Source organism: Micropterus dolomieu, linkage group LG07, assembly GCF_021292245.1.
Source record: "Micropterus dolomieu isolate WLL.071019.BEF.003 ecotype Adirondacks linkage group LG07, ASM2129224v1, whole genome shotgun sequence".
NCBI classification, from domain to species: Eukaryota; Metazoa; Chordata; class Actinopteri; order Centrarchiformes; family Centrarchidae; genus Micropterus; species Micropterus dolomieu.
In genome coordinates this window covers 3,324,397-3,349,011 of record NC_060156.1, presented here as the reverse complement: position 1 = coordinate 3,349,011, position 24,615 = coordinate 3,324,397, and the positions used below count along the sequence as shown (strand labels likewise).

The following is a 24,615-nucleotide window of genomic DNA, read 5'->3' as shown; positions in this document are numbered from 1 at the left end:
AACACAAATGCTAATACTGCATTAAATGTGCATTATTTAGCATTTCAGCGTCAATAGGTCATTTTAGGGCTTAACCCTGTCGCCAGCAGTGTTGGAGATATATCACTTTGATGAATAACACATTATATATATTTAAACAGAGAGAGAACACAATTGTTCCGCCAGAGGTTATTATTCCAGCATTATTAAAGCATGCTGAAGCTAACACTAAAACTTTGTATTATTTTTGTCACAAGACTGAGAATCATGACATATTTTCCCTTTGTTAAATTAATGTTGAATTCATATATGAAAAAAAAGAACAGGTCCACATAACATGCAGCTGCCAAGGTAACAAGAAGGCACCCCCATGACCTGAGATTACATAATCAACAGACCGTGTAACAAAGCCTGTAGGTTAGGTGTTTGCAATTACAAATGTCATAAGTACATTGTCTGCACACTGCACATTTGTGGCTGCAACCATTAGATATTTATTATGAATTATATTTATGTACCTTTTTGCACAATGCTGTAAAGTAAGTTTGTGCCTTAGGTTTATTTAACATTGTGAATTGAATTAGGTGTGCGAGCAAACTCTCAGCATGCTCACTGTGTCATTTTGTCCTGAGCACAGTGTTATGCTATGCGAATTGAAATGTCATCTTTGAGCGTAGCTATTTCTGTGTATTTTTAATACTCGGCGGTGGAATGAAATGTGTGCTCAGTAATGCTTTCTCCTTTCCCTCAGGGGAAATAATTCTTGTAGCATGTGATAAGGGTTGCAGAATATTCAAGACTTGTTACACCAAATGTATCAAACAGGAGCAGCAACTCTCTGCTGTGAGCACAGCAATCCAGCCTATCATCTCCTTTGGAAATAGGATTGCTTTGTGTAGCCAGTCTAAAGCAGCCAGTAACACATTTCCTGTGAGAGCTAACAGTGTTCCAGCAATGCAGAGGAGTGAGGAGGTCCCTTTAGCTGTTGCAGCGATTCTCCCCTTCTCTGCCGACAACACCACACGGACTCATTACAGCAGTTGAAGAATAAGACACAGACACATGGGGAGGAAGGGAAAAAAATGAATAATGTCAACCAATGCTGTAGAACACTGATCTCAAGAGGGCTGGATCACTCCCACTGTTTTTTCTGCCTATCGGTGTGCACTGCCTGTGGGGTGGAACACAGCGGGGGAAGATGCTTACACTGTCGCTGGTTATTGTGTGGACAGGGGGGCTCCCTCAGAGTGGATGATAAGCATTCAACAGACATTTCCACCTGCGGATGGAGGTCTATGCGCTGTGCTTTTCAGAAACGGATTCTCTCAGAAGAAGTGCTGGGACTCTGAGGTGCAACTTGTTATATAATGGACCAAAGTGCCTTCTTTCCATTTGTCTTTTGCATTTGATTGAGAAGCTTTTACTTGCATGTTAGCAGACTTACAGTATATATTAAGTTGAATCTTTTACATCCAAGTCAGATATTACTTGCTGATGTCTTCATAGAAAATGTCCTGATCTTGGCGTATAGTAATGGCTCGGAACCCCCAGTGTGTCTCGGGGAATACCCTACTGCTGAATGTAAGCCAAGACAAAAAATACCTGTCGAGGACATACAAACAGTGGCCATGAAAAAAATCCAGACCAAAGAACAAATCAGGCAAGTGCTATTTCATGTTATCTTTGTCTGTCATACGTCTATTCATTTTCCTCCTACACTGATTCAACCTATGTAGAACCTAGAAGACTGTAAAATATTTCGTGTGACATGCTGACAGAAGCATTTTTATTAACATTGCTGCTCAACAACTGGCCACACAATTGACCAATTGTTAGATACAATGACACGAAGCTACTATGTACAGTAATTAACAATAGAGCATTTTGGAATATAATCTCCTTGCCCAATAGAAACTAGCAACTTTGAGTAAACACCCTTCTCAAAGCACCGCCGTAGCTTTGAACTTCAAGGAACTGCAGAAGACTAACTAAATGCTGATACTGTGATGTTTTTCAGACTGATGTTGCTCATGTATAAGGGTGTGTGTGGGGGGGGTGTTTCTTATGGGCCTCTTTATTATTAGATATACATATTGTGAAACTATTAACAATATCCTAAACTGGAAACATGTTCTAACCCTAATATTAGAGTGTTAATCTTAAATTAGCAGAATCGAAAATAGCATCAAAAAGATGAAAGACAAGACCTGTTTTCTTTTGCCCTCTTAAAAATGTCACAACAACAAAGAGAGCATAACTCTGACATTAAGATAGTATTCAATAAAGCGTAAATCTCATTTTGGAAGATGTAACTTGAGCTGTGTGGTTTTCTAAAGCGTTGCAGTGACAGGTTCGTGGGCCATACATTTCTCGGACTATAGTGGGATATGTTCAGTAATACTTCTGACATCATACCCCCCGTCAAGCCAATCTAACTAAGCCGTGTGATGTCTAAATTCCCCTTCCAGAACTTGCTTACTACTCAAGGTGTGCTTTACAGTGGAGTTGAAAAAATCTCTCTAATTCACAAATGCAACACACACATGGACATTTTGTGCACCGTTCGTTGAGCGATGTGTCACCAAAGTCAGCAGGCTTCATCCTCTTGGGATCATGAATGTTTGTACAGAATGTCATGGCAATCCATCTAGTAGAGTTGTTGAGGTATTTCAGTCTGGACCAAAGTGGTGGACCTCAAGCCGCACCACTAGCAAACGAGTGTACCTTTAATTCAAGCCTCCTGTGTGTATACCCCTTCTTATTAAATCTGGCACTTTCCTGCAGCATGTGAAGTACCCCCTGAACTGTAGCCTTCAAAATGTTATGAGTAGCCGCTTGGAGATTGCAGCAACGTGTTTTACTTTTTACTAAAACCTTGAACAATTTTTCACAATAATGATAAATATGTCAACAGAAAGTAGTGGCCCTTTTCCGTTGCATTGCTTAAGTTTTTTTCCCCTTTATATTTCACATTCTCTCTTTTTCATAGTGCCTCTCCTCATTAAGCATTTTCTTTTTCCCATTAAGCTATCAACACAATATAATCAATGCTGAGTAAAGACATACAGAAGCTTGTAATTTCCATGCCAATTATTTGGATTATGAACCTGATGCGCGGCTAGCTATAAGAACATATGTTGTCTCAACAGATATTTATTTACTTTGTGATTTAGTAATTATTACGCTACTGGAAATGTGTGCAGTTTTTTGTAAGTGAACACTGCTTTAGTATTTGAGATTTGGACAAAAAATGGCTATGAATGCTTTGGGGAAACAGTTGTACATATTGTAAACACTTTGTAAAAATCTTATATACTATGTGTTCAACATACTCTTGGTGGCATTTTTCATTAGATGATTATGTGCTACTCTGGAAAACAGCATTGTATACGTCCATGGGATTGTTATTTTGAAATCTGCAGTGTTGTCATATATAAATATGTGAATGTGCATGAATGGATTTTATAGCTTTGAGTAACAGCATGAGCTTGACACACACAAGCCACGTTGAGAATTCGCCAGCTTTGCTTTTTTTATATTAAAAAATAACTGGTTGACATTGAAGAACAAATAAACAAATTTAGTGTATAACGTTTAGTGGATTTTGTTTACCACTGAATTCATGCAAGCGTTTTCAGTATTTTTCAAGTTCAGTATGACCAACATTATCCTATTGTGTTCTCTTACTGCCAGGGAACAACAGATAGCCTCTGTTTTTATAAGTAATTCCACCTACTGTGTTGCAAACACCTCATGAGAGCTGCTGGGATGCCAATGACTCAAAAGAGCTTTCTATTTTGAGTTCCACCAATGACTGAATATTCTCTCAGTCTGAGGAAAATATCTTTCAGATGGTACAGCTGGAACACATTTTTAGATTTAAAAGGGATAAAATGGAAGGTTGATTTTCTACTAAAAATACTGAAAATTTTGTTATTTTGCTTCTATGCATTATATTCCCTTCCTTAATATTACCTCGCAGATGTTAATGAGATAATTATGAATGATAAAGACTCAGCAACAATTCAGCTGCAGCAAATTTAGTACAGTTAATTTAGCTGCGCTAATGAGTCCCTGAGGGTGATAACTTTTCAAGTTAAAAGACAGTCATAATCAAACAGAGATAAGGTACAATGCAACAGAAAACTAAACTTTAAGTTGAAGTTTATTTAATCTTGGATATGCATTTCTTGAAATATGTATTATGATATATTTTAGAGTTGTGTACCTGTTTTTTCTTTACACCTAAAATCTTTTTGCCCAATTATAATGTGTCACCTTCAACATCAATATGCACTGGGAATTTTCAGTTGCAGTTCAATTCAGCTGAATAGGATTGGTAGTCTGTTGTTTCCTGTAGTAACAGTGTTCTGTCTCGACTTCTTCTGCTGCCACTATGGAAGCATTGCTTTTAACTAGTAACAAAACATCAAAAATGTTTTGTTATGTTGTGTAATGTTATGTTAATTATGTAAATCATTTTATATTGTCACTGATTCTCTTCATATTGTTATTATTTTATGAACCAGTAGTGTTCTGTAGTTAAAATTTTATTCAGTAAAAAAAATATATTTTCCATTGTTTAATTTTATTTTTATTTTTTCAGATTCTGAAACAACAGAGGATGAAGACCAATTTGAGACCAAAGAAGATGGTGGGGATGTTGAGGACCAGGCTGTGCATACAGGTGTTTCCAGCTTTCAAATATTCCTTTGGACTTGTCTTTCATTTCTGTTTTACTTATTTCTATAAATGCTAACATTTATAGGCATTAATACAAATTCTGATATCTTTCAAACGAAGCTCCCTCAGAAGCTCCGCCCCCCAAATTTCAAATCTCTGAGGTTTCTCCAGTGTTGAAACGCCTTAACTCTTGCTTGGTCATATAACTTTCTTCTCTGTTTATACTCTTCAGACCTTTTACTCTTTGGCTGCTTCTCAGCCATCTCTCTTTCTTCCTCTCCAGCACGTTTGAATGTGCAGGTGTATAGAACTCTCTCTCCCACTACCACCTTCCCCCATCACTCCTCTGCACGAGCACAAACGCCACCTGTTGCTGATTGGCTGGAACAATGTTATGTGGCATGGTCCACATCACAATTTCAGTTTTCCATTTAAAAAAACAGTTTTCTGTAGGAAAAACGGATTTTCTTATCAGAGCACACTCAAATCGGAGAGCTAGCAATCTGTGAGGGAATAATTGCTGAATTTAACAAAAATCACTTACTATCCTGTTAATTTATTTTAATTTTTTTTTATTTATTTGGGCAGTGGAATCAGCTGAAAACACAGCCTTTACAATTCGTCATTTGGTCTAATGGTTACAAAAAGGATTGATTAATGCAGCTTTTCATTAGCCTTGCTTCATAATCATTGCAAATACTTGATTGCTTACCTGTACAATATGTCATATCTCCTCTTACATGAGATGCAGTGATGGACAAATGTGCAGAAGATGACAATAGGACACATGGACACGAGGATCACTCCAGCACAACCAGGCAAGAACATGCAAACATGCAAATAGTTCTAGCAGTTTTAAAAAAGACTCAAGTTCCATATTAAAATAAAATACTTGGCAGATCCTGAATTACAAAGCTACAGATTTTGCTTCAAATCATCTGTTTCAGGAGCCAGTCAGAGAATTTTTCAAGAGAATCTCCCCCAGAAGTCCTCCCACCTCCATCACCGAGACTTGTCAAACGCCCCTCCACCTCTCCAATGCCAAGTCGCTCTGGTTCCACTACACCTCTCAGCTTGCGGAAGAAAATTGTTGTGCCAACTGAATACCAAGACACAGTACCTGGGGAGTTTGAAGAAAAGGTTAAACAGCCAAAATCCGTGTCCCAAAGCAGTAACTTGGACTCCCGACCACAGACTCCACTGAGCGAGTACTCTCGGAAAGAATTTACTCTTAGACCATCACCAAAGCTTACCAGGGCAAGCTCAAAGGTTTTTGAGAAAGTCCGTGGCTTAGAAGAGCGGAGACGAAGCCTTGATATTCCAGAAGGTTCCATCTCGGGAAGATCTTGGGCTGGGTTCAATCTTGCTGGATCTGTAGATTCAGATGATGGAGGAAGCCGGTTGGGCATCTCTAGAGAAAGTTCAAAGGAAGATCTAAGGGAAGCTTTGAAAGAGGATGCTGCTGAACGGAGATCTATGTTTAGACAGAGAGCTGCTTCACTGGAGGAGAAACCTCGCTACTCCCAAAAAGTTCAGGACATTGAGAACAAGTTCACTGAAGAACTCCAGCGCATTAAGAAACTTGTTGGTAAGCCTCATCTGAAGAAGTCTTTTTCAACTGAACAGCTCACCCTGAAGAGCAAGCAGCGGCAGCCTCTCAGGAAAATAGAACCTATTCCTCCACAAGTCCTTCAAAAGCTCCAAGAAAGGGAACGTGCCCAGTGGGCAAAGGAACAGAGAGGAAAGGAACTAAGTCAGCAACCAATGCATCAACAACAGCAAACACAGCAAGAACAGCATAAATCCCTCCCCCAAAACACAGCAAGCACTGGTTCAACAACTTTAACTGTCAGTAGATTTGGAGAAGTTGCAGGCACCCCAGAGTCCATGCAGTTGTCTGACTTACCAGGACAACGATCAGTGAGAGAATTAAGCAGAGTCAGTCCAGTTACAGAAGTCATTCAGAGATCATCATCACCAGCGTTATATTATCAACAAAGGGAAGAGTCACCAAGCCGAAATGTTACTGAGATGACATTACGCAAGGTTGAACGTAGGCCACCAAGTCCACTTGTACAAAGGGTATCTCGAATGCAAGAATCCCAGTACATCCAAGAATCTCCTGTGCAAACAGTACAAAAGGACGAGACTTTGGGGAGAAAGACACCTATAGAACTAGTATTACGAAAAATTGAAAACAGACCTGAAAGTCCACTGGTACAAAAAAGATCTGTCATTGTACAAGATCTTTCTCCTCCAAAACCCCCAAGGATGTCACCAGTCACTCCCACGGAGGAGAAAATGGAAGTGGAGCTTTCCAAACCAGCCTTAAAGATAAGAATCCCCGCAATTGTTGTTGAAGATGAAAAGATGGAAGAAGATGTTCCTGTGAAGACAAGTGAGCCTCAGCAGATTAGTGCCAAAGAGGCACGACAGCAGAAGACTAAAGTAAAAAACCGTCGCCCTCGACCCCTGTCTCCAGAGTTAGGTGAGATGTGTTGCGCTTCTTTCCTTTAGCTTTCTGTAGTAGTGCGCAGTTCCAGTCTGCTTACTTTCATGTTTATTCAACCAATTACTAATTTCTTACTAGAGGGGGCTTTCCTCTAATTTGATCACGAGGGAAAATAACTTCAGGCTTATTTTTTGTTAAACTGTGCAGATTCTTCAGATGATTCTTATGTGTCTGCTGAAGAGGACCCAATGGAGGCCCCTGTGTTTGAGTTTCCCATCCAGGACACTGTAGCATCTGCCGGTGCAGATGTGCTTCTAAAATGTATCATTGCTGGCACTCCCATTCCTGAAGGTAACACTAATGCTTTGTGTTTTAACAATAAAACCCTAAAAGGCAGCTTTGCTTTATTTGTCTTCTCTGTCTTTACCTGACCTGAAGTTACCTGGACGAAAGACAACACTGACATCGCCAGCATTGCAAATTACACAGTCAAAGTGGAGGGTGAACGCCACAGTCTGCTCATCAAATCAGCTAGAATAAGTGATGGCGGAAAATACTGTGTAACTGCTGTTAATCAGGTGGGCAGAGCGACCAGCAGTGCCACCCTTACAGTTAAAGCAGGTAAGTTTGACATTTGGTATTTCAGCTGAAACTTAAGTGAGCACATACAGCACTGTTTTGTCGTCATTTACTTAAACTCTTAAAACTTGAAACCTAATCATAAATTATGTGTTGGTTGTTTAGTCACAGAGACTCTATAGTGCAGGTTTTAATTGTATGTCTACAAACAGCAGTTGCTAATTTTAACTTAGAAGGCCAATGTACCTAACAATAATTTTGAATTTTATCATTTTAAAAGCTCTTAAACTCTTCATGTTATAAAAACGTCTTACGGTCTCTTCCCACATTGGCATTGTGTTTCAGTTGATTTCTCTCCTGTTCCCTTGTCATTATCTCTCTGAGCAAAATGTCTGTGCCATATATTCCAGCTGAACAACCTCACTTATAGTTACCATAGCAACTCAGAGGAGAAACTGGACCTATAAATTGCCTACTGAGGCTCGCTGGCTCCACCCACTGTGAATCTACTATTGTTTGGATATCACATTTGACATCTGAGATTCTAATTATATTTTAAGGGTGGCTTTGTTTTGGTTTTTTTAAATAAATGAACTGTGTTTGCATTGGATTGGTATAGGATTTGATTGTAAGCAGGACTATTTGAAACTACAATATGAAACACAATGTAACCTTGTTGCTTTGACAGAGGCTGTACATGAGCCGAAGGGAAACCTGGGCTTGCCTATGGATATCAGCAGTCCTATTACATCTGATGAGGAGTATCTCAGTCCCCTGGAGGAAGGCATGGATTTTGGAGGGCCAGAGCCAAGGCGAACTATTGATACTCGATTCAGGAAACCCCCTGCATTCCTGGTGAGACCTTACAGAGCTGATTAGATAATTAATTGACTTTCCCTTTTAGAGTATGAGATGTGTATGTTTAGCATTGACACCGACACAGCTGCACTTTTGACTGGTTGGTTGCAAAATATTGCAGGAAAACGTTTATGTACATAAAGCCCATGATTCTATCATAATCATCAACACATCTATCTAAAAACAACTTCCACCGCTGTGTTTCTAACCTACATTACATTTCAAACAGGTAACGACGACTGATCAAGCTGTCATTGAAGGACAGGAAGTCACAATGTCTGTCCGAATAAGTGGACAACCCAAACCCATGCTCTATTGGTAGGTTCCCTCACTTCAAACACATCAAATTACTTAAACTCATTGCTTGCATGGGACATGAAAAATACTTTCTCTGTATCACAACCCATGAGCAAGCTTGCTTGACTGCATATTTTGTTCTGGAGCATGATGTTAAAGGAAGTGAAAGCTTAATGTTTACTGCCTAACAATCTCCGAACTGGCAGAAAGAGTCTTCATGAGGAAATGAACAGAATAACATGCTTCCCTCATTTACCACGGAGCTGTTCAGTGCCCAGAAACACAAATGTCTGGCTGAACTAATAAGCTCTGGAATTTACATGCAATGCTGAGTTCATCCAACAGAGAGCCAGACCTGACTGCGCTTGATCAGGTCCTTTAGTGTTTGTAGAATACTTCCTTATATTGTTCTACTAGCCAGTGGCTCTTTATCGCTGTCAGCTAGGACGGCATCTTCAAAGGATAGGACTGACAAAAGTTCATATTTTTGTTTCTTACTCAGCAAATCCCGCAAGAAGACCAAAGCCTGGTATATCTTATTCCTCTAAGCCACACTGTTAACTTTGGCAACATGTGGCTTCATTACTATGAACATGTAGCCTGTCATCACCAGACTAATTTGCAAACCTCTTAGTTAATTTTAAATTAACAAGGGACGTTATCAATTGGCCCAGACCATGGATGCAATTGGATAGACCCATAAGTTACCAATCAGAGCAATGAAACATCTGATGTATCATAGTTCGTAAATAAAACTTACCAAATCCTGTTGGAAGAACAGAAAATACATCTTTCTCATCAACAAATGCTTTAAGTGTCTTCTTTTAGAGAAACTATACAGTTAATTTAATGCTGATGTGATAGTGGAATTAGGTTCAAAATCAGCTGCAGCAATCTTGTTTAAGAAAGTCGCATCTGCCGGAGCATATAAAACATGAGCTTGCAGAGTCGTCCCTGGGCTAATGAAAATGGGCACTGTATTTGATTTTATGTCAATCCCACATAGGCCATCCTTCTGCTGTAAATGCTCAATAGTGCACCATCTCTGGCGATGAATAAAAAATACTTTCTCACACCTTTCAAGTGTTCTGATGTCATGACCCATTCACTGCGTCTGGCTAGCTTTCTCTATTTTACATTAACATTACATTGAAAAGTATTGGAGTAGCTTTTTGGTCTTTTCATGGGATTTGTTGACAATAAATGCAATATAGAGGCACGTCAGCTTTATCCCTTAAAAAAGGAGACAATAATAGGCTGAATCACTTAGGCAGGTTCTGTCATTGGAGTTAGTCATGACTCAAGAGACAATAGCAGAAAAGAAAGAGCTAAACATAATATTGGCAGCCCTGGATAATGTATCCCACCCAACACCCCCTTCATATCAGCCAGAAGAGAGCTTGTGCAGAAGCTGAGAAAGTGTGTGCTTGGTCATCCTTCACTGCATGAATTACATAAAAATGGTGGTGGTGTGAGTGGTTGCTTTTAATCATAGCAACAATTTTTCCTTTAATTCTTCTCTGTTTTGTAGGCTGAGGGACAGAGTTACGGTAAAAACAGGGCCACGTCACATTGTACGTGAGACAGAAGATGGCACTTTTGAAATGACCATCAAGTCAGCAGTGAGATCAGACGCTGGGGTTTACACCTGTAAGATCATTAATGAGTATGGGACAAAGCAGTGTGAAGGAAAGCTGGAGGTAAAAGGTATGCTTCTCTTCAAATTTACTAATGCTTGTTGTCACTTTTAGGAATGTACACATCCACATTTCCCTCTCTATTTGTAGGTGGTAATGGATCTGTTTTTTTTAGCTTTGTCGAGTTAACTGTTGAGTGGGTAAATTCCTGACACTAGTTTATTTTTTAGACAGCACATAAACTGGTAACGTTCATTACACTAACATTCATATATGACTTAACGACACTCTTCCTGTCCTTTATTTACACCCAGCGCCACCAGTTGAGCCAGGTCTGGCGGTCATACGCCCGGTCAGGGACATCACAGCCAAGGCTGGAGAGACAGTTATGTTTGAGTGTCATATCATCGGACCGAAGGACACCGACGTGGACTGGCTTGCAGATGGTAAGCTGATCCAGCCGGCATTGCTCAACTGTAAGATGCACTTTGATGGAAGAAAATGCCGGCTGCTGCTCAACTCTGTGCACGAGGATGACAGCGGGACATACATGTGCAAGCTTAGCACAGCTAAAGGTATATCTAAAGAATAAATGCCGCAATATGTGTGATGTAAAATTTAAATGAATATATTTCTTGTTCTGTCCGCCTCGTCTGCTACTTCTGACTGGAAAATGTCTACTTTTCAGAGGAAGTGACTTCATGTGGCAAACTCAAAGTCATCCCTTCGATTGAACCTCTCTTCACTCGCAAGCTGGACGTTCTAGAAGTCATTGAGGGGCGTAATGCTCGATTTGATTGCAAAGTTAGTGGGACGCCATCTCCTAAGGTCATCTGGAGTCACTTTGGTAGGATGGTACTTCCTTGTGTCATTAAAATCTACATTCACAACCACCTGTTTATCTTAATCACCTGTTAGAATTGCTTTTAGGATTTTGAAATTGTTCTTGCACCAAGGTGTTTCACAGAACCTTTAACATTAACATCCTTTGAAATTACCTATTCTTTTTTTGTTTTCTTTACCTTTTTCTTTATATTTCTCACTTTATAGTTTTCCTGTTGAACTTTTGATTATAACACACTTTATAACTTAAGTGTAAAGACAGACTCTTTTTTTTCTATAGATCATCCGCTCACAGAAAGTGAGGACATTCGTATTCTTCAGGAGGGCGGCCGCCACTCTCTCATCATTTCTCACGTGACCAATGAGGACGAGGGTTTTTACACTGTTACGGCTCATAACAGTCACGGTGATGCAGAGACCTCCGCTGAACTTTACATACAAGAGCCGCGGCCAGCCATCTCCGCACAGATGTAAGAGTGTTGTTTATCGGATTTTGGGCCATAGCTCATGGGTGTTTCATGGCCTTCTCTAGATTACGCATTATAACATTTTATTTCTATGAAGTAACAGATTTCCTTCTGTTCTCTGTCTTCCCTTCCCTTTAGGTCTAAACTGGAGAAGATGCCATCGATCCCAGAGGAACCAGAGGTCCCAGAGAATGAGGTGGAGCGCTTCACTATGCCTGACTTCATCAAACCCCTTTATGACCTAGATGTGATCGAGGGAAAGGAGGCTGTGCTCAAATGTAAAGTGGCTGGCTTGCCATACCCCACCATCGTTTGGTTCCACAACGGCAAAAAGATTGAGAGCACAGAGGACAGAAAGATGACACAGTGTAAGTGTTTCAAAATTCACCCAAAGTTCAGTTATTTTAAGCTAAAGTAAAATTTATATTTTTGACAAAATGAAAATGAACAAAGATGAGTATGATTGTTTGTCACTGTTCTCTAAAACACTATATTTTTCGATCTGCCACCTTCATGGTCAAGGCCTGGTTAAGTTTAGGCATCTAAAATGGATGTGATTAGGGGAAGGTCATGGTAAAAACTAACAATACTGATTGTTGGTAGGTGACAGGATGTAAACCACAGTCGCTTTAGTCAAACTCAGACATGTTGTACATGTGACCATCCAACCCAGTCTGCTCCAGAAGAGGATTGGCGGCACTGACAATATCACGCTATTTCCACCTTGCTTCTCAGAAAGGACAGTCAACACTGGCGGGAGGTTGCTTTTCGGACATAGGTCATTTTAAGAATTATAATTTTCTGGTCAGATTTTTCTGGTCAAGACATTCTCATTTCATAGGTCGGGATTGCGTTTAATCTGACCTGTTGAATACAGTAAGCACAGAGATGCTAACAGACCAGTATACCTCATATTCTATCATCTCTGCTTTCTCCTGTAGTTCGTGACGTCCACAGCCTGGTCATCCGCTCTGTGTGCCATGCCCACGGTGGTGTCTACAAGAGTGTCATCTCTAACAAAGTTGGCAAGGCCACCTGCTATGCTCATCTCTATGTCACAGGTGATTTTCAGTCCTTTTTTCTTGGCAGAAAGATAACAAAGATAACACACTGGGCTTCATGAAAAAACCCACTCGTACCAACAGCTGTGTTCTTAAAGCTAGGTAGGTATTGTATTTCAGAATCATTTTTTTGTTATATTTTTTGAAATTGTTTTTACTACCTTGAAAGCAATCAATAAATCAAATGCTCTGGAGAAAAAAATCTCCTATCTGTGGCTGTTGGAGGATTGGAATATGCCCGTCTTTCTGTGCGCACCCTGCCTGTGCACCTAACATGAAAATATATTTTGTGGTAGTGGCTTTGGAGGGAGGCCTGAAGAGAGGGGGTGGGTGCATACTTTCAAAATCTATCTATCTATCAAACATATATGCACACTTTATTATCAAGGCTTGCCAATTTACTGAGATTTTTTGAAACTCATTTGTTTGGCATATTTCAGCACAGCACACGCTCTGACAGCTGCCTCAGAGTCTTTATGCAGGTCGCTGTTCAGTATCATCCTCTGCTGCACCCGACAGTGTAACATCACCTACTGCAGGTTATATTATTCTCTCATCTAAAATCTCTGTGAATGTCATGTCCCCCTCTCCGCCTCTCATATTAGTCATGGACCGATTTGCCTTAGACATTTTTAGCATCCCTCTTTATTTAAATGGCTCTGATTGTACATCATTGGCAGCTGTACTGATAATATATTCTAATTGTTTAAAATATTCCAAATGACAAAGTGGTCCTGTAAAACAAGAACTAAAACGGCAAAATGTGTAATGTATCTAACAGGCAGCCTTACATGGTAATTTTAGGGGTGTAGATTATTCTAGTAGTCAATTATGCAGGTAGTTGAGGTGGCATGGTGGCAACAGATGGCATTCACCAGGCTGAAACCAGCAATTTAGAAAAAAACAACAACATTTCTCCAGGTAACAGAGTTTGTTGAATCCGACTTGGAACACTTGTATAGGAGAAAACCTCACAGACAAAGTGAGAGAAGTTTAGGATAGGAATAGGAAAAAGTTCTCACATTACGCCCAGTGTTTACATAATTGTGGTCAATAATACATAGTAGGACAATGCGTTCTGTAACACTGCCTTGGGCAAAGGCAGAACAGAAACATCTAATTCCATTGTCATCATTTTCAGATATCCTTCCTGACCCTCCTGATGGGACTCCAGTGATAGAATCCATCACTGGTAAAACCATCACCTTAAGCTGGAAGAAACCAAGAAGACTGGACCCTTCCATTGGTACGCAACAATGATTTTCAGAATCGTTTTGTCCACCAGATTAAATACAGTCGCAGGATACGTGAAGCCTTTGGAATTACATGGATTTCTGCATAAGTTGGTCATAAAATTGGATCTAATCTTCATCTAAGTCACAACAATAGACAAACACAGTCTGCTTAATACCACACAAACAATTGTATCTTTTCATGTTTTCATTGAACACATGGTGTAAACATTCACAGTGCAGGGTGGGAAAAGTCTATGAACCCTTGGATTAAGTAACTGGTTGACCGGCACCAATAACCTGAACCAAACATTTCCTGTAGTTGCAGATCAGACTTGAACAATGGTCAGGAGGAAATTTGGACCATTCCTCTTTAAAAAAACTCTTTCAGTTCAGCAATATTTTTGGGATGCCTGGTGTGAATCGCTTTCTTGAGGTCATGCTACAGCATCTCAGTCGGGTTGAGTTCAGGACTGACATTCTCCTGCAAAATTTCTTGATAAACTTTGGAATTCAATTTTTTTTATAGCAACCCTTCCAGGCTCTGAGACAGCCTCAAACCATGATTCCCCCTCCACCATACTTCACAGTTGGGAAAAGGTTTTGATGTTGTTGTGCTCCGCCTTTTTTCTTCCACACAAGTTATGTTGTGTGATGGCACAACATAACGTAAAGTTATGTGGTCCTTCCAAACAACTCAACTTTGCTTTCATCTGTCCACAGAATATTTTGCCAGTAGTGCTGTGGAACATCCAGGTGATGATTAAAAACAATATAGAGTTGTTTGTGTGGTATTAGTTTAAGCAGACTGTGTGTTTGTGTCTATTGTTGTGACTTAGTTGAAGATCAGATCACATTTTATGGAAACAATGTTTTTTGGAAAAATAATCTAATTTTAAGCTTTCTTGGGAGCTTAGCTAACACAATTGTTGTATTTTTGAGAACAGAAAAAAGTAGTTTCAACATTGTGATGTGGCATTTTGCTGTAAACAGATCCCAGCTCCCTGATGTATGCCATCCAACAACAAGCCCTGGGCTCCATTCAGTGGACTATCATTGCTTCGGGCCTGAAGGAGACCACCTTCACTATCACCACCCTCTCCAAAAATGTGCGATATGCTTTCAGGGTCCTGACCATTACTTCCAAAGCCTTCAGCAAGCCCTCACCTGCCACTGACCCAGTGCAGCTCCTGGACCGAGGTGCATTCAAGTTTTTAGAGGATCCATCTATCCATTAGTGTGCACTACATGTTTATTAAATGATACCTATGTGCTCATTTTGTTTTCTTTTAGGTGCCTATCTTCAGGAGGCTCCAGTGATTATAGATAAGCCAGAAATTGTTTATGTGATTGAAAACCAGTCAGTCACCATCACTGTCACCCTTAATCATGTCAACGCTGCAGTCATCTGGAAGAGGTATCTCTGTCTCTGTTGTCAAGTTTCTGTTAATGTCTCTTTCTTCAACACATACAGTATATTTTTATGTACAGACATCTGTTTAATTTTTAATCTTTTAACCAAACAAAAAACACATTGTAAAATGCTCCAACTGGTACATGCATATGTCTATAACAACACTGCAGTTGTCAATAGTAAATGGTCTGTACTTGTACAGCGCCTTTCTAGTCTTTGCGACCACTCAAAGTGCTTTACATTACGTCACATTCGTCCATTCACACACTGATGGCAGAGGTTGAGGTGCCAACTGCACATTATAACGGCAATAACATTCCTAACCATGGCACAGCCACTGGGAGTGGTTATGTGTCTTGGACACAAGACCTGCAGACTGGAGGAGCCGTGGATCAAACCACCAACCTTCCAGTTAGTGAATGACCGCTCTACCCACGGAGCCACAGCCCACCCTTGTGTTTGTAGATTTCAACTTAACATCGATGTTGTTATGACATGATTAGTTAATTAGTCAGGTCGTATCTGGTGGTAAAGTCGCCGCCACCTTGTGTATCCAGTGCATTACACAATAGTCAGAGTGTACAACTGACAAGCATAAACACAGTATGACACAAGCAGCTATTTGATTCCAAGTAATTATCAAAAATTCTAGAGCAGTGAAAAAAGTCTATTATTGTGTCCTGACTTACACTCAAGCAAGCAAAGCACACATTTGCCAGTTCACTGCTCTCCTACCTATTATATATTAATCCTGGTTTACTATACAAACACATTTCCACAGGAGGGGAGTGGTCTTGGCCAACAAGCCAGGCCTGTACGAGATGACAATGCCAGATGACGACCAGCACACACTGAAGCTGCTCAAAGTGAAGAGTGCTGACATCGGAGAGATGGGGTTTGTGGCCTCCAACAAGTATGGCAGCGACAGCTGCACCTTCGACGTGGAGATGGCAGGTAAGCAGCAGATTGATCTATCTATCTTTCCATTTGTCCATCTAAAGCTAATGTAAGTTGGTATTGTACCTTTGCAACTCTGTCCACAGCTCCACCGACATTTGAAACTATCATGGAGGACTTAGACGTTTGTGCTGGGGAGACCCCTCGATTTGCTGTGGTTGTGGAGGGCAAACCCATTCCTGACATCCTCTGGTTCAAGGTTTTTATCCATTTTAGCAGTCAAAAGTCAAAAGTAATTTAACTTAATAAGAAGGAATAAGGACATTTACCAGAAGAGATACCGGTAATTGTTTGTTATAAATCTTAAAAGAAACTTAAAGTATTTGCTTTCAGAATGATGTCCTGCTGTCGGAGAGCGGTCATTACACATTTGTGTATGATGATAATGAATGTTCCTTGGTGGTCCTAAACGCTCGTCCGGAAGACTCTGGGGTTTACACCTGCACTGCTAGGAACTTGGCAGGATCTGTGTCCTGTAAAGCTGAACTCACCATTCATGAAGGTACGAGGTCAGTCCATCAGAGCCATAAAAAATTGAACAATCCCTTGACTGCATTGCTAACAAGCGAAGTGAAGGACTGAACACCCACTCTTTCTTGTAATCATTTGTAATCAGTTGTACATTTCCCTTTTTCTAAATTTAACTTGCTCATTACTGTAGCCAAACGTAAAGAAGATCCAATGGACGATGAGGAGACTATTCGAAGGAAAATGCGCAGACTGACTGACCACTATGACATCCATAAAGAAATTGGAAGGTGAGCCATTTTTAAGCTCACATTTGAAATCCCATACTTTGAGACAATATAATGCCAGAGAACCACTGTCTTCATTGGAACCAGTTTTTATTTAATGTCCAAAATTATTCTGATTCTTTTCATGTCTTAATGCCCCAATCTTACTATTTTGACAAATTTTGAATAATTCTAGATTTGAGTAGTGGTGAACTAAGGTTGAAATGACTTTTTCCTTCTGATTTTCTTCCTCCAGAGGTGCATTTTCCTATGTGAAACGTGTGACCCAGAAGGTAGGCAAACTGGAGTTTGCTGCAAAGTTCATCTCCACACGGGCCAAGAAGAAGGCGTCTGCTCTTAAAGAGCTGAACCTGCTTTCCAAGCTGGACCACGAGAGAATACTTTACTTCCATGACGCCTTTGAGAAAAAGAATGCAGTCATCATCATTACTGAAATGTATCCTTATTTTGCAGTTAAAGAGATGTACACAATAAGCCATGGAATGTGAGAAAAATCATATGAACAAAAAATAGTTGCCTTTTAACTTTTTTTTACTGTAACTTCACACATTATGTTATTTTGCAATAAATTCTTGTTAAAAGTGAAATGTATACATTTCACTTTTAACACATACATACAATATACACATTCTGTAAATGTGCATCAAACAATGCATCTGATGCCCCAGAAAGAATTGCCTTAACTGATCATTTAAGATGCCACGAGGAGATGCTTGACAGATTTACAAGGAAATCTACAGTGATGGAGTCTGATGTAAGTCCTGTGTTTTATGACTGCAGAGCAAATGTTACCCTAAAAATGTCAATCAATTTGATGAAATTCAATGTAATGATCAAGTGTATGTAATTAATTGTTATCTGCTACACTGGCATGCTTGTGTTTTTGGGACCTACAGGTACGTTCATGTATAAGACAACTGCTTGAGGGAGTGGATTACCTTCATCATCTAAACATCATTCACCTGGACATTAAGGTAGATCCTCATGGATACTCACCGTCCCACTCTTGCATTGTCTTCCTTTGCATATTTGTATTAAAAATTATTTTTTTTAAAAGTATTCTAATGACAGAACATGATAAATAATTTTCTTATTCTTTCCTCAGCCTGATAACATCCTCATGTCAGACCCCCACAGTGATCAGATCCGACTCTGTGACTTTGGCAACGCAGTGGGGATCACACCTGATGAGGCTCAATACTGCAAATATGGCACACCAGAATTTGTGGCACCAGAAATTGTCAATCAGACCCCTGTGTCAAAAGCATCAGACATCTGGTAGAGTATCTACAACAAACCTGTAGTAAACTTTTTGTTTGTTTTGTTTTACCACACCACCTTTTCCCAATTCTTGTCTTTGTTTTCCTAGGTCAATAGGAGTGATTGCATATCTGTGGTGAGAAATGTATTATTCATTATTAAATGTATTCCAGGATGCGGAATATCAACCTCAGTTTTTAATGTGTTTGCCTATTCAGGACTACCTGACAACTAGGATCATCATTAAATGTATTTGTTCCTGTTAACAGTCTGACAGGAGTTTCTCCATTTGCTGGAGAGAATGACCGAAGCTCCTTAATGAACATCAGAAACTATAATGTGGCCTTTGAGGAGAGCATGTTCGCTGACCTTTGCAGAGAGGCTAAAGGGTTCATCATAAAGCTGCTGGTAGCAGACAGGCTGTGAGTAACACTATTGGATCTCTATTTACCAAGATCTGTTTTATATAACATTATTGTGTAAAATGCATACAGTACAGGAATATTTAATTTTGAATTGCCACAAGCACGTATACTGAATAATACAAGAGATATTGAAGGAATCAATACTGATATCTGACACATCCAGAATGTATTCAGTGTATACAGTAAGTCTCGTAGGTAAACACAGTGTATCAATAAACTTGACATAATTTGTAAAAACTCAAACACAAACCAAATTTATGTCAACAATGAGATGATGATAATTCAATATATTTACATTTTCATGTAATATTAATTTTAGTACTACACATTTAATAAAATATGGATCTGTTTTAGTTCATTTGTTGAGTTTTTGTATGATTCATTATTTTTTCTGTTTAAACAACTCTGGAAGTCGTCTCACTGTTGTTAAAGTCACAGTTTCATAAAATAAAACCTTTTTTTTCTCTGGTATTTTGTCATTTCACTGAGGAATTGTCCCTTATCAAGTAAATAAAAAGTCAAAGTTAAACAATGTTAATGATTTTGTTTCAATATTAGATGCATATCAGATGGACATCTGGTATATATTTTTATTGGTACTTTAGTGTAGTATTATTACATTGTTCTCTAGTCCCTAGCCCCTAGTCTGCAACTCTCACGGTACACAATCCTCTATTGCTTTTTGTTTAAGATAGCTAAAACAAATGTGCATAAACCTTGAAGAATGAAATATGTCATCATTTTCTTCTAGGAGACCTGATACTCAGGAATGTCTCCGACACCCCTGGTTCAAGGTAAGACAAGGCCAGTGGCACTTCATGCTGCAGTGCTAATCATCCACAACCTCTGAAATAATTTCTACTTGATGATACTGAGTAAGGCCCCATTCCTAATGCATTACATTAAATTTATTGTCTATTTATTGTACAGACACTTAGCAAGGGGAAGGCAATGAGTACAGAGGCTCTGAGGAAGTTTATATCTCGCAGAAAATGGCAGGTGAGGGATGTTTTATTTCTTATTCTGGTGTTTTATACTGCATACACCCATGATAAATAAATAAATAATTCAATGGTCACATATTTTAAATTTTGTCCACCATATTTTCTCTTTTACAGCGTTCACTAATCAGCTATAAATCAAAAATGGTCATGAGGTCCATACCCGAGTTGCTGAATGATTCCTCCAGCCATATCTCCATTGCAGTTCCCAGGCACCTTAAAGAAGGTTCACCTTTGCCATCATCATCCTCAGATTCTGATGAAGACATTGATGAACTGCCATTTATTCCAATGCCCGTTAACATGGAATTCTCTGGATCAAGGATGTCATTGAATGACATCCAGACCAATGAGCAGGAAACAGGAAATCAGGATGGAACAAGTAAATGGTCTGGGTCTTCTGTTCAAGCCCAGGAAGCAATGGAGTGTGACCCTAAACAATTGGATAAAGAAGGGATTGAATTAACAGGTAAAGGCCGTCTGCGTATAAGATTGTCGCAAGACAATGACAGGGGTTCGTCAGATGAAGAACCACCTGCTGAACTGCCGCAAAAGTCAGAGCTGACCAGAAAACCCCTGCGAAGAGGATCAAGTATGGAGTCAGACAAACCAGAAGGTGGACGCCGAAGAGGAGAGCTAAGACGTGGAGGCTCAGCTGACAGTGCGTTGCTGCTAAGGATTCCACTTGAGGAAGGAGCTGAAGAAGGAAACCAAGAGGATGGCAGGAGAGTTCTCAAGAAAGCTGTCTCTATGGAGCTACCAAGGAGAAGCACCAGTCCAGGAACTGCCAAGATGAGTCAAGAAGATTATGCTCTTAAACTAGAGCTGATGAGACAACGACTGCTACGCGGGGGCTCTGTGGACAACAAGATGAGTGGACTGAGAGGACCCCTGTTAGAAACTTTAGGAATGGGAGATGAAAAACGTGCAATATCCTCAGATCGCTACTCTCGTACTGCTCGTTTGGGCCCACCTCCACTGACTAGAGCTGCATCCAGCGATTCCGCACGGGACGAAGTTCCCAAACCCAAAGTTTTGCGCAAAACAGCTTCTTTCAGTCAAGGTGATTCAGAACCCATAGCTTTACACCGCCGGTCAGGAGCTCCTTTGGAGATTCCCTTGGCACAGATAGAAGAAAGAAGGCTCAAGGAGGCTATATCTATGTCAGCGCTCACTGAGCAAACCAAGCTAGATTCCCGTCCAGTGACTCCCAGGGACCCTTCACCAAAACTGCCAACACCAGAGTCTGTTGTGCGGGAAAGTCCAACCAAAGCAGAAAGCGAGGAATCATTCATGGAAAAAGAGATTAAACCTGACACTGAGTCTATGAATGAAAAGATGGATGGGTTGACTACAGATAGTAACTTTGATGAGAGATCAAGCACAAGTGGATTCTCAGAGAAGGACATGAGCATTTCAGAAGAACCAATGATTGAATCAGAGTATATGGGCCAGGGAATTCCTACACCTCCTCTTGTGGTCCAAAGCTCCAAACTAGAAGAAAAGATGGAGGAAGAAGAAGAAAAAGAACAAGAAGAAAAAGAAGAGCTTATGAAAGAAGAGGAAAGAATTGTCTGTGTTGCTGAATCAAATGCTAAAGAGAATGTAGAAGTTTCTGAAGAAAAGTTAGAAGAAGAAGTAAATATGCCTGCTAAATCTTCTGATATGATCATAACCACAAGCTCAGTTATGGTGAAACCAACACAAGAATATTCCCATCCCCCAGCAAATGTTGTGTCAACTTATGTAACACCCTCGCTTCCTGCTCGAGTTGTTCTTCCAGATGGAAGGACTTCAGCATATGCAAGTATTATGCAGACCATTATGGTTCCTTCAGTTCAGCCTTTCAATGAGGAAACTTTAGGCCCCTCTACACCTGTTGTTGTTCCAGCCACCTCATCATCCTCCGTATCAACTGAAACATTTTTACCCACATCTTCACCTGCCAGCATGTCCTCTGCTTTACCTGGTTCAAAGCCCGCCATCATGTCAACCACCGAGCACCCTGCTGTATACTCCAGGGTAGCTTCCCCAGAAATGATCACAAAAGAACCCAGTCCACCAAAAACTACCACACATTCCTCATCCCATCAACAGCTCTCGGAAGGAGTTGACTTAGAGGACATTACCTCTGAAGAGGTCTTTGAGGCACGCTTCAAAAAACGTGAGTCTTCCCTCTCAAGAAGTCTAAAATTTCTGTCCCGGTCAAAGAATGAGGACAAATCTCAAGCGACTTCATCAGACTCAACAGAGTCAGGTGAAGACATATACAGACCTGGGCCAATTGGTGCACCATTGGAATTAGCACCAAGGAGACTTGAGGAAAAGTCCAAGTCGGTCCAGGACCTTCGTGAAGCTCAAAAGGACCAAGGCTTTATGAGAAGGCTCTCTATGCGCCTGAAGAGAACTCCATCAGCCGAGCGCAAGGATGACACGACCAAAGAAGAAGATTCAGTTGCTTCAAGGCGTAGGCTCTCTTGGACTCTCGGCCGGAGAGGATCACAGGACAAGAAGGAAGTAGAGATGATGCGCATGGATGGCGGAGGTGATACGTTGGTGGAACAAGATGAAAAGGAGCTTAAGAAACCTAATGAATCACCGGTCTTGGCAATGCGTAGAAAGATTGAATCAACAGTGGCTGGGATCTCCACAAGAATTCGCAGCTTCTCAGAGGAGCGGAGAGCATCAGAGGAAAAGGAACCCAAGAGGACACCCATTCTTTCCATGCTTCGTCGTTCAACATCAGAGAGCCGTGCCATGAAGGTTGCCAGTGTTCCTCAGAACCAGCTGGCATCTCAGGCCAGTAATGGTGCCTCATCAGAGTCTATAGACTCCATGTCCAGCCTAAAGTCAGATATATCAAAGGGTATGAAGCAGTTACTTCTATATCGTGTTAAAAATTTGACTCCACGTGTTCTTATAGAGTACCATCCATTGCAGTTTCTTAAATACATGGTGATTAATTTATGGCATTGATTGTTGTAAAAAGGTCTGGAAGGTGAGCGCAGATCTCGCTGGGACCGGTGGGGCCTGACGAGAGGGAAGCGAGACAAAACAGTATCACAGCCTGACATACCAAGTGCAATCTCCAGAGAAAATAGTTCCCTACGTTCACGCCAGTACTCCAGACTGGCTTCTGGTAAGTCACACAAGAGTGTACATGAAGAGACTGTCAGGAGTGTCAGGAGTAATGTAATGAGAACTTAAAGCAATAGTCTGACATTATGGGAGATACTAAGAAGCCCACTCTTGTATCTGTCCATTAAATATAAGGCTAGGTTATCTTAGATTAGCAGAAAGAGTGGAAACAGGGCGAACAGTTAAATTAGCTCTGTTGCTCTTGCAATCACCGTGAGGTTGCCAGGCAACTATTGGATACTTCAGGAGGTGAAGCTCCTGGCCAAAAAATAGTCCGGCACATGACTACAACGTGTAGTTTTTAACCAGATAACATGATAAAGGGGACCCATTATTGCCTATTGTTGGTCCTATTGTTGCTAAAGTAACACTAATCACTGCTGTTACAGTTGTTAGTGGTCTGATAAACAGTAAATTCATCAAGATAAGTTAAAGCTGTCATATGCTGCAGCTGAACTGTGAACCATGTGCAGCCACTAGTGGAATCCCAGAATAAAATTATAGAGCTAGGAATGAGTATAATAGGTTCCTTTTAATTAGTGAGCTTTAGAAGTGCTGGTAGGCTGCTTTTGTTACCTGTTTCAAGTAGCTGTAGCTGCATATTTAACATGTAGATATGACAGAGGTATTAATCTATTAATTATCTAACGCTCTGCAAGAAAGCAAATAACCATATTTCCCAAGATGTCAAATTTTTGTTTTAATTTACCTTTCTTAAATATTGTATGCTACGTGGTATAAACCACAACACATAGATTGTATGTCAACATCAGTAAACACAGAAAATGATGTACATATTCGTAACTGTACATGTGATGCCCTTGTACAGTGAGGAAAATAAGTATTTGAACACCCTGCTATTTTGCAAGTTCTCCCACTTAGAAATCATGGAGGGGTCTGAAATTGTCATCGTAGGTGCATGTCCACTGTGAGAGACATAATCTAAAAAAAAAATCCAGAAATCACAATGTATGATTTTTTAACTATTTATTTGTATGATACAGCTGCAAATAAGTATTTGAACACCTGAGAAAATCAATGTTAATATTTGGTACAGTAGCCTATGTTTGCAATTACAGAGGTCAAACGTTTCCTGTAGTTTTTCACCAGGTTTGCACACACTGCAGGAGGGATTTTGGCCCACTCCTCCACACAGATCTTCTCTAGATCAGTCAGGTTTCTGGGCTGTCGCTGAGAAACACGGAGTTTGAGCTCCCTCCAAAGATTCTCTATTGGGTTTAGGTCTGGAGACCGGCTAGGCCACGCCAGAACCTTGATACGCTTCTTACAGAGCCACTCCTTGGTTATCCTGGCTGTGTGCTTCGGGTCATTGTCATGTTGGAAGACCCGGCCTCGACCCATCTTCAATGCTCTAACTGAGGGAAAATCTGGCAATACATGGCCCCGGTCATCCTCTCCTTAATACAGTGCAGTCGCCCTGTCCTATGTGCAGAAAGACACCCCCAAAGCATGATGCTACCACCCCCATGCTTCACAGTAGGGATGGTGTTCTTGGGATGGTACTCATCATTCTTCTTCCTCCAAACACGGTTAGTGGAATTATGACCAAAAAGTTC

General features: G+C 40.4%; 1 protein-coding gene across 1 annotated transcript in view; it reads left to right on the top strand.

The window, feature by feature from the left end:
- Positions 1–4,587: 4,587 nt before the first annotated feature.
- The window catches only part of spegb (striated muscle enriched protein kinase b), a 29,838-nt gene continuing 9,810 nt past the window's right edge, over positions 4,588–24,615 (top strand). Inside the window, exons 1-30 of the mRNA XM_046053598.1 lie at positions 4,588–4,666; positions 5,414–5,480; positions 5,610–7,150; positions 7,322–7,465; positions 7,553–7,735; positions 8,382–8,548; positions 8,781–8,869; positions 10,380–10,555; positions 10,800–11,060; positions 11,174–11,332; positions 11,609–11,798; positions 11,934–12,163; positions 12,737–12,856; positions 13,998–14,102; positions 15,082–15,288; positions 15,382–15,505; positions 16,284–16,456; positions 16,546–16,658; positions 16,793–16,961; positions 17,121–17,217; positions 17,450–17,650; positions 17,911–17,968; positions 18,111–18,188; positions 18,320–18,492; positions 18,584–18,610; positions 18,744–18,896; positions 19,651–19,693; positions 19,830–19,898; positions 20,018–22,766; positions 22,890–23,039. Of these exons, the coding sequence (XP_045909554.1) occupies positions 5,416–5,480; positions 5,610–7,150; positions 7,322–7,465; positions 7,553–7,735; positions 8,382–8,548; positions 8,781–8,869; positions 10,380–10,555; positions 10,800–11,060; positions 11,174–11,332; positions 11,609–11,798; positions 11,934–12,163; positions 12,737–12,856; positions 13,998–14,102; positions 15,082–15,288; positions 15,382–15,505; positions 16,284–16,456; positions 16,546–16,658; positions 16,793–16,961; positions 17,121–17,217; positions 17,450–17,650; positions 17,911–17,968; positions 18,111–18,188; positions 18,320–18,492; positions 18,584–18,610; positions 18,744–18,896; positions 19,651–19,693; positions 19,830–19,898; positions 20,018–22,766; positions 22,890–23,039 (8,014 nt within the window). The 5' untranslated portion in view covers positions 4,588–4,666; positions 5,414–5,415. The remainder of the gene's footprint in view (positions 4,667–5,413; positions 5,481–5,609; positions 7,151–7,321; positions 7,466–7,552; positions 7,736–8,381; positions 8,549–8,780; positions 8,870–10,379; positions 10,556–10,799; positions 11,061–11,173; positions 11,333–11,608; positions 11,799–11,933; positions 12,164–12,736; positions 12,857–13,997; positions 14,103–15,081; positions 15,289–15,381; positions 15,506–16,283; positions 16,457–16,545; positions 16,659–16,792; positions 16,962–17,120; positions 17,218–17,449; positions 17,651–17,910; positions 17,969–18,110; positions 18,189–18,319; positions 18,493–18,583; positions 18,611–18,743; positions 18,897–19,650; positions 19,694–19,829; positions 19,899–20,017; positions 22,767–22,889; positions 23,040–24,615) is intronic.